The sequence below is a fragment of the Cydia pomonella genome, chromosome 8 (assembly GCF_033807575.1).
Source record: "Cydia pomonella isolate Wapato2018A chromosome 8, ilCydPomo1, whole genome shotgun sequence".
NCBI classification, from domain to species: Eukaryota; Metazoa; Arthropoda; class Insecta; order Lepidoptera; family Tortricidae; genus Cydia; species Cydia pomonella.
In genome coordinates this window covers 7,295,886-7,305,156 of record NC_084710.1, presented here as the reverse complement: position 1 = coordinate 7,305,156, position 9,271 = coordinate 7,295,886, and the positions used below count along the sequence as shown (strand labels likewise).

General features: G+C 35.8%; 1 protein-coding gene across 3 annotated transcripts; it reads left to right on the top strand.

Annotated features, from left to right (window-relative positions):
- The first annotated feature begins 529 nt into the window (after nt 1–529).
- On the top strand, nt 530–8,854 carry LOC133520449 (transient receptor potential channel pyrexia-like). 3 transcript variants are annotated; one of them, XM_061854864.1, is made up of 9 exons: nt 530–1,668; nt 1,959–2,061; nt 3,195–3,353; nt 4,570–4,735; nt 5,437–5,655; nt 5,777–6,904; nt 6,994–7,248; nt 7,489–8,333; nt 8,693–8,854. In XM_061854864.1, exons 1-8 carry the CDS (start codon nt 1,650–1,652, stop codon nt 8,284–8,286), a joined length of 2,847 nt encoding a protein of 948 aa, XP_061710848.1. In that variant the 5' UTR covers nt 530–1,649; the 3' UTR covers nt 8,287–8,333; nt 8,693–8,854. The 3 variants fall into 3 exon arrangements, 2 of the variants coding, with proteins under 2 accessions (XP_061710848.1, XP_061710847.1); XR_009799760.1 differs by having other exon boundaries at nt 531–1,668; nt 7,489–8,515; XM_061854863.1 differs by having other exon boundaries at nt 531–1,668; nt 7,489–8,854.
- The last annotated feature ends 417 nt before the right edge of the window (nt 8,855–9,271 follow it).

The window sequence follows — 9,271 nt, the reverse complement described above, 5'->3', positions numbered from 1 at the left end:
TAGCGCGTCACAAGTTTAGGCAAAAATATACTTTGTGAAAATTTTGCCCGCCTCATAGTCGGCCTGCTGTAGTGGTGTGGGACAAACCTAACAAGGAATAGGTACAGATACATTCTGGAAATATTAGAGCACGTGGACGGCGGTACCGTAAAATTTTTCATAAAAATGCAAATTTTCTCAACGTATTGCACTGAGACGGCGCGGCACTTACTGTTCCTTCATTAAATGTAAATTATACATCGCTTCCCATTGGATGCTTCTAGGCATCATTAAGTGGGTCTTTGCTTTACCATTAGCTTACATGACATCACACTTACCGTCGATGTGAATACGCTTGAATTGTATTGAGGTGCGTCATTTAGCTTTAATGTTTGAGAGCCTGTGATATCACATAGCTTGTCGCCTTAAAGAGACATCATACCTATATGAAATGCCTATTTATTAATCGCAAAATTTAAATGAAGCAACTTCGTTTCAACAGAAAATGGACTACGCTTCTGCGATTGATAACAGGCCTGTAACATAGGTTAAATTCAAATTTCAGCTACATTAAGCCGCATAGCTATTAAAGTCGCAAGTGGAAAATACAACCTTAAGAAATGGACGAACCGGCGGTCACTTAAATTCTTATTAAATCTAGTTATAACAAGCTTAAATAAACAAAAAAGTAACGTTATTATTTAATGCAGAGAAACAAAAACAATCATTTTTGCTTATGGCTTTTTAATTAAAAAAGTCATTTAGTCATTTGTACGAGTATTCTTTGTATTAAAACCTGGTTTTTATATGTAAAAAAATCCTAACACATACTCCAATTGTCATCATTTGCTAAAAAACCCCGAAGCTTGCGTCTGAGTCCTAAACTCCTAACCTCAGAAAACCTTAACCACACTATTATGACCAATTAAATATGACATACCATTATGATAATATAGTTAGCTACGGTGCGTCGCTCGAATAAACATAAACAGGTTGTGTCCAGGATGTTTTCGTAATAACCTGTCCAATCTTCACTTTTTGCAGTCAAATGCATTTGCTAGCCTGTCGAGGCGAACTAATCATAGCGCACTGAGGTACCTACTATACTACTCAATAGAATTTTAAAAACATATCAGCAATTATAAACTTATGTTTATCGTGCCAGATAAATTATATAAGTCGTCATAGCCAAAAGCATTCCAAACCTTAATGTCGTTCGAAAAAATGGGCAACACCAACAATAGATACATCATATTTGTATGGGATCAACTTATGGGCAAATTCCATGTGCCGTGATTTTTGCATAGTAATGCCCTCAATTTTCAAAAACCAGTTAAAATGTATAACATCATCCTATCCCAATTATATTTTTGAAGCTGGTTAGTGTTTATAATATTTGATTTAACGTTAAGAATTAATAAGTGTTGATTTTCCTGAATCCTTAGTTTATTCTGAATTTATCCTTGAGATAATTCTGTGCGGAGTCAGTAAATTACCTCAAAGCCGAGGTAAACGTTATAGTCATGTAATCATGACTCATTTTTCTATAGCAAGGCGTGTTAAATAGTCCACTGCTGCCGTTGTAACAAGAATAACTAAATAAGTGTATTATTATATTCAAAATTCCAAACCGAGCACACATATGGATGTGAATGTGACTGTTTTGTAAAATGGATTCAACGCAATCAGGTGCGTATTGTTTAGTTAAAATATTAAAATAAAAACAAAGAACTTTGCATTATATATATAGTATTGCTCCTACGTTGCGCTAGCTCAGCAACTTTCTTTAACGTTAGGTCTGGTGCGACATCTCTGTCACGCAACAAGCAAGTAGCCAGCGTCCTGACCTTCCCCACACTTTATGACCTCACGTTTTGAGAAGGAAAATAGAATTTGTTTAACTATGCTTGTTTATCATCGCTTTTTTATAAGTCTTTAACGTAACTCAGTTGCAATAATACTTTTGTTTTTGTTATTAGACGCAGATACAGAAGCTTGTAGGCATGAAGTGGACTGCGTGCCCCTGCTGCCACTGAGTGATTCAGTTCGAGATCGTATATTACCGAAACAATACAGCACTCAGTAAGTTCCTTGATTACAATTATTACAAGTTGCTGCATTAAACATAGTACCTTAAGAGGAAAGATTAGTAGTCATTTTTACATACAACCGTTTTCGAAACTTCCCGCTCTGCATTTTGGCCCTAGATCCATATTTTTTTATATAAGTTGAATTTGCAACCTGTGTCTATACTTACGTTTTGTTTTTTTGTTATTCTGATTTTTATAAGAACTAGGTTACTTCAAACAGCGATAATATCGGTCAAAAATGCGCCGTAAACAGACGCCTAGCATAACAATAAACTCCCAAATCAAAACGGTCAGACACAGATAATTACTTTCTCACACTGTTCCCAAAATTTCGTCACGATTGGTCAGAAATCGTCTGAGATTTTTACGCAGGGTTATCGCCTAAGGTGCAGTTGTCCTTATCACACTAATTTTACGAGCCACCGCCGTCAACACGACGGAAAACCTAAAATTCTCAAATCTGACAAGGGCTCGGTTTGTATTTCCTCTTAAGAACGATGAAAAGATACTAAAGTAGTGATAGGTAGTATGTGTTGGAAAATAATTGTAGTTACCTATATAATTCATTAATTAATACCTGATCAAAATAAATACATTTAGTCTTCATTGACATGAAACGGCTAATTACATTAAGGTTCGTTTTAATACGTTACTTCTATTTATTTTAACAAACCTACCTTAATGTGCAATGTCTAAAATAAGGAAAATATTCAACGGTGTATGCGAAGTCTCCACCCCGCATTGGGCCAGCGTGGGGACTTTATTTATCCCAAACCCTCTCGCGCATGAGAGGAGGCCTGTGCCCAGCAGTAGGATGTATATAGGCTGAATTATTATATTTATATTGATATAATTGTTTATTATCAAGTGTAATTGATATCCTTACTGTAATCGTTCTTGTGCAATTAATTAAATTAATAATGAATTCGTTAAATTTATCATGAACACCTTCAATAAGTATGTACCACTACGTACAGCATTATCTGGTATAGCCCGGTAAAATATAATAGTAAATAGATGTATAAGTGGGCAGATAAATTCAACGCTGTCTCTCATTAATCAGTCATCACTTATTTAACAAACAAATACGGAGCTCTTAAAACGTATTACATTGAAACTTTACAGGTCACTCACAGGGCCGTCTAGTTTCTACAGAATAGACAGTGCAAGACGCACCAGTGATGCGACAGAAGTTTACCAGTGCCAGAGAAAATACGCCCCTGAAAACGGCATTCGACCGCGCTTCAACACAGTCAACGATGTCTTTACTGACGAGATACGCAGGTTCGTGAATGTCAATTAGATTATTAAATAAATACGACTTCAGTTAGTCTGCCATAATTCTACGAATTGCATGACAATGAGCCCAAAAATGGCTGGGTTGCAAGATGCAACCCATCAATATGAAATTCCGTTATATAGTAAGTGCATTGTCGTTGCAATGTTACTGTCTCGATGCGATCGGTCTCATTGTCAATTTTGTTGTTAAATTTAAATGCTATCGTTGCCATATTACCTACTGCAGCGATAAAAATTCAATTCGTCACTCATTTTACGAGTCTCAAGGAGATTGACAATGATATCGCCCGCGTCAACCCTAGCGTAAGATGATTTTTGGATGGAAACTGCAGCGGCATAACGCATAAATATTGGAAACAGCGTTGACACGAGAAATATCACTGTCAATTTCCGTGAAAATTGCGTCGGTGTCGCAATTCGCGATCACATAGTTTCCTATTTTCCCTAAAACATGTCACAGTTTTCTTGCCTCACCTACCACATATATTTTTGGTTTTCACGTTCATTACTGACAGTGCCAAACGAAGGTTTCCGTTCCAAAAATGCTTCCGTATGTCCGGATGTTCGCATTTACAGGTTGCATACCGATTCTCGTGAAATTTTGTGAGTAGGTTCAATAGATGAATACTTATAATTCTTTTGTCGATTCAATTTAAAAAAAAAAACAAATGGCGGAAAAATGGGGGTTTACAAGGTCTACAGCTCACAGACCCATTAGTTACTGTAATATACATAAAAGGAAGCTTAAATGCTTCTGATAAGTAAGCGATATAAACTTAATAATTATGTATGTAGAACTTCACTATGAACATCATCGTAAAGTATTATGACTTTTAGCCAATGAACGCCTATTGCTGAATACGTGTTTCTCTTCGATTACTTATCGCCGTTCATCTTATATCTGTAGCCTTATCTAAAGTTATTACGGTTATTATGTGATTTCCACCATATACAATGCGTTACCGGAATACGAGCATTTTTTTAAACGGTTAGTGATGAATATTCCATTAGCAGCTATTTTCGAACTTAAATATATAATTACTTTTTCAATTAACTATAATATTATAAAGTAAATTTTCTTTCATTAATTGACCACTGTAATGCACTTCATAATTGTTGATGTATTGTGAGCTGTCCTTTTCAAATGGCAATTAACGAAATGAACCTATTATTTTCATAAACATGTCTTTTTAATTTTTAGGCTTCGAGAGCGATTAGATACCCGGTTACATGAGGCTGTTATTGATCAAGACATACCAGAAATCGAGCGTATGATTGCGAATGGAGCTTCGCCCGCGGCGCTCGACCACTCCGGGTTGACACCCCTACATTTGTGTATACTTCATAAACTAATCAAACCATTCGAAGTAAGTTGGTAACGCTCTTATCTTTTCTTCTACGAGAAGGTTTATGCTTTCATTTTATAGACAGGTAAGTATATCAAGTATATTATTCAATTGATGGAACGCGCGCGGGAATTTACGTGCGATGCTGGTGTCAGACATCTGAGAATTTTGTACGGTACCGTAAAATGTGTAACTTTGCTCCAATCGTTTTTCACAACCGCAATTACACGGTACACTTAGTACCGCAAATATATTAACATAGGTACCTACTACAACATCATAGTTTTAATTTTGTTTTTCTTTTTTTTTCCATCCATTTTTCAATCCAGTTTTAAATTAAATGTCAAATTTTGGAGCGAAATAAGCACATTTTGCGGTAGCTAGCTACTGTTATCTATTCTGTGGTAGGTAAGTACCTATCTAAATATTTCCCAGTTTTTATCCCTATTGACTTTGGTTGACGGTTGTTTATACTATATTCGTCGGTGGCAAACAAGTATACGGTCCGCTTGATGGTAAGCAGTATCCGTAGCCTATGTCTGTACGCCTGCAACTACAGAGTAGCTACAAGTGCGTTGCCGACCCTAACACTCCGTACCCTCGTTGAGCTCTGGCAACCTTACTCACTGGCAGGAACATAACACTATAAGTAGGGTCTATTGTTATTTGGCTGACGGTGTCTCAAGAACACGACGTATTGATTTGTATCATTTTTTTGGTAGGCGCTGTTACAACACAAAGATAGCGCTAACGTCAGAGATGCACGTGGTCTATCAGTACTGCATGTGGCCGTGTTGCATCGCTGGTTGCCAGGCGTGGACGCTGCGTTGGCAGCCGGCGCTGATGTTACAGCACTGTGTGATGCTAGCAAACCTTTATTATCCCACTCACTTAATTGCGAGAGATACCAGCATGTTTCTTATGAAGACTTCGTTCTTGCAGTATGTTTTTTTCTTGCTAAATATTAGGATATCATTAAAATTATATTATATCCAATTGCATTATTTTGTAGACTTGATGATGTGTAACATTCAAAATACTTAATATTGTTTTATATTTCAGTTTGTTCAAACACCAATCCAATTAGCGACGAAAGTGGGAGACTTAGCCATGCTTTTGAAACTTTTAGATGTTGCTGAACAAATGGGAGTTTTAAACTGTCATAACAAAAAAGGCCAAACACCCCTGTACACGGCTATTATGAATGGTAACTTAGAGGCTGTAGAAATTCTTTTAAAAAAAGGAGCATGCGTGAATAATGTCTCAAACAAAAGAGAAACTGCTTTGCATATCGCTGTGCGGAAACCTGCTATTTTAAAATATTTGCTGGATAACACAAATTGTCCAAGCTCCTTTAGTGAATACGGCTACGCACCAATTCACAAAGCTGCATATTGTAATAAACCAGAATCAGCAAAATTGCTTCTGAACAAGTTTAATAATATTGAGTTAAAAACAGTATCAGTAAAAAGTAATGTAAAGGAGGAAAAATCAGGTGGTTGTACGGCTTTACACATGGCTGCAAAATATTTTAGTAACGAAACAGGCGAAGTTTTACTGGAAATGGGTGCTAACCCTAATGAAGTTGATGATCTTGGAAATACTCCTCTACATGTAGCAGCCAAAACTATGAACAGGACTATGTCTCAGATACTTTTGCGCAATGGTGCAGTGCTATCAGCTAAAGATCAGGAAGGAAATTCTGCATTGCGAATAATAGCTACAAAATTTCATGATGCTCTAAACTTTTTTGAACTGGTGTTTGACGAATTTGTCTGTACTAAGGGGTTATATCCCATGGGGACAACTGTAGTTTGTGTAAACTATGAAGTGCTTTCCAGAAGCAGTGATTCAAGACAGATAAAGGCTATAGAGGAATTTGTGAGCTGTGGTCTACGAAAAATACTTTTGCATCCATTTATTGAAAGCTTATTGTATTTGAAGTGGAGACAACTTTTGCCAATATTTTACGTCTTGATGATAGCATACGCGTTATTTCTTGTTTCATTTAATATTTTTGTTGTTAATGTTTTTTATTGTAAGGACAATATGTTGCACGTTAATATATCAGAATCTCCATTGAATCGAACAACAAATTCAGCCGAATTACCTTGGTTTGAAATGTTCGACAGATGGTACTTCCTTCTATTGGCCCTGATATACGTTTCTATTAGTTTACTAGGTTTACAGGTAATAATATTTTATTGTGATTAAACATATGATTAATAAAAATGCATTGTGATAGAGAAAAGTAATAATAAATTATGTTTGTATTACAGGAATCTTTTTACATTTATTTGAAAAGGCTACACTACTTTGATAGTCTGGAGTCATGGGTGAAACTGACTGGTCTCACCCTCGCCGCCGGTCTTCCGCTAACTGTGCATTTTATGGAGATGGCAGCCTGGCAACGTCACGTCGCCTGTGCCGCGCTGTTGCTGGTCTGGCTTCAAGCGATGTTCTTGCTGTCCCGATTTCCAGGGTGGGGGTACTACGTCCTCATGTTCGGGAAAGTCGCAATAAATATGTTTAAGGTTTGCTGTTCAGTATTATATTACGTTTGTAAAGTAATTGTAAACACATTCAACAGTACACAATACACACGGTACGGTTACAGTAGTTGTAAAAACGTAGAATCTATATTTACAAATCTTGTTCATGTATAAAAATGATTTCTGTTGTAATATGATATCTAAGGTATCACTGTTTCATGTACTTTGTTATTAGGTACGTACTTTGTTATTATAATTAAAGTGTTATTTATTTGTTTTTAGGTTTTCATCACGTCTATTTGTTTAGTTGTTGGATTTGCTTTTTGTTTTATGATACAATTCCAATCTGAACCGCCTTTTGATGGTCCGATATCTGCAGTTGTCAAAACATTAATTATGATGTCTTCAGAGTTTGATTATGAAGACCTCTTTGGACAAGCCCATGATAAACAACTTCAACACTCCAGAACAATCGTCCGATTGCTCTTTTTGGTATTTGTTATTTTCGTAGCAATTGTTCTGGTGAACTTTATGATAGCTGTCGCCGTCAGTGATATTAACAACTTGAACATAGCAGGAAATATTGGCAGGCTTGAGAAACAAGTGGAGTTACTCAGTTCTTTAGACGTTTTAGTTAACTGTGGACCATTGTCAAGAATGTTCAAAAATAAGTACGGCGGTAAAAGGTATCACAAAAAGATGTATAATTCAATCAAAGCCAATAGGACGTGGTTTGTGGAGTGTTCGTCTTCAGTTGAAATGTACCCTCAGGTTCTTCCTTCAGCACTATACAGAGCTATCATAGATATAGCGAGAAAAAAAGATGAACGTATTATGAAAAGTGATGTAAAAAACACTTCGAAGACTAAACTAGATGCTGTGTATGACGCTATTATAGGCGGCGGGTACGGAAATGATATTAATAATAAAGAGAAAGAAACCAATTCATATTGGCTAAGGGAGACAATACTAAAACAGAAGGAGAAGATAGATCAATTACAATGTGACATCCTCGCTATTAAAGAAATGTTGGCAGATATGAAAGCTAACAAAAATGTAGGCGAAAGAATTAGCTTGTGATTTTAATAAGGCAAAAAGCAAAGGTGGCGAGTGGATAATTTTATAAAGTGAGTCGCAACGAAAGTACCTGACTGAAATTGAGACAAGCTCAAGGACATTATTAAGTAATAATACTAAATTTGTAAAAAAAACACACACGATTTAGAAACATTGAAGAGTTTAAATTTTTAGGGCTTACTAATACAAATGATGAGCTACGGGCGTGTAACAGCAAATGTTATTTTATCAGGTGTGAATAAAACAAAATATTAAATAACAAGCGATAGTTTTCGCTCATAGCAAAGACTTATAAACAAACACCTTCTTTCAAGGACATTTATTTCCATCTAATATTTTTAAATTGTTTCTCATAAAATTTAGCACACAGCTGACACGGACTTTATTTAACTATGTTTATCATTTTCAGGTAAAAGGGTAAAATGTCGTAAATAAAGGATATTTCCGCCCGAGAAAATGGATTCTCACATCAAGTATTAGAACAAAATGTCGTGTTGTATAAAATTCGTCGCAGCACCATGCGACGCGAGTTTATTGACTTGCATTCTGCTCTGTGTCGCCGGTACCTAGCTGCAGGGGAACACAGTGTAATATTAAGACAGTGACGCAATCCCATAGTGTCTTGACCGCTTGGGATATAGCAAATCTAGTTAAAGACGATCTTCTCCCTACATTACTTCTTGGCGTAGGTCAAGTTAAAAGTTAGTATGAAACGTATGGTTCAGTGCAGTTCAAATATACTTTATTAATGTAGGCCTAGCAACGAGCACTTATGAATGGTAAGGCAGTATTATATATTATTATCTTAAGCCAATTATCAGAGCAATTTATTGAATAATACTAATGAATATAATTCATAGATCAACTTTAATACTAAGAATTTCACAAAATATCGTCAACAAAAAAAAAAACAATTATATAAAAAATACTAGTCTAAAATGTCTCTAGAATAAATTCCAAATGTCAAACTTTTAAAAAATTGTTCACT

What these genes read in the sequence shown, in the direction of transcription:
- LOC133520449 (XM_061854864.1), top strand. An exon ending in AACTAATCAAACCATTCGAA is followed by an intron (nt 4,736 to 5,436) that starts GTAAGTTGGTAA and finishes TTTTTTTGGTAG; the next exon opens with GCGCTGTTACAACACAAAGA. An exon ending in ATGAAGACTTCGTTCTTGCA is followed by an intron (nt 5,656 to 5,776) that starts GTATGTTTTTTT and finishes TTTATATTTCAG; the next exon opens with TTTGTTCAAACACCAATCCA.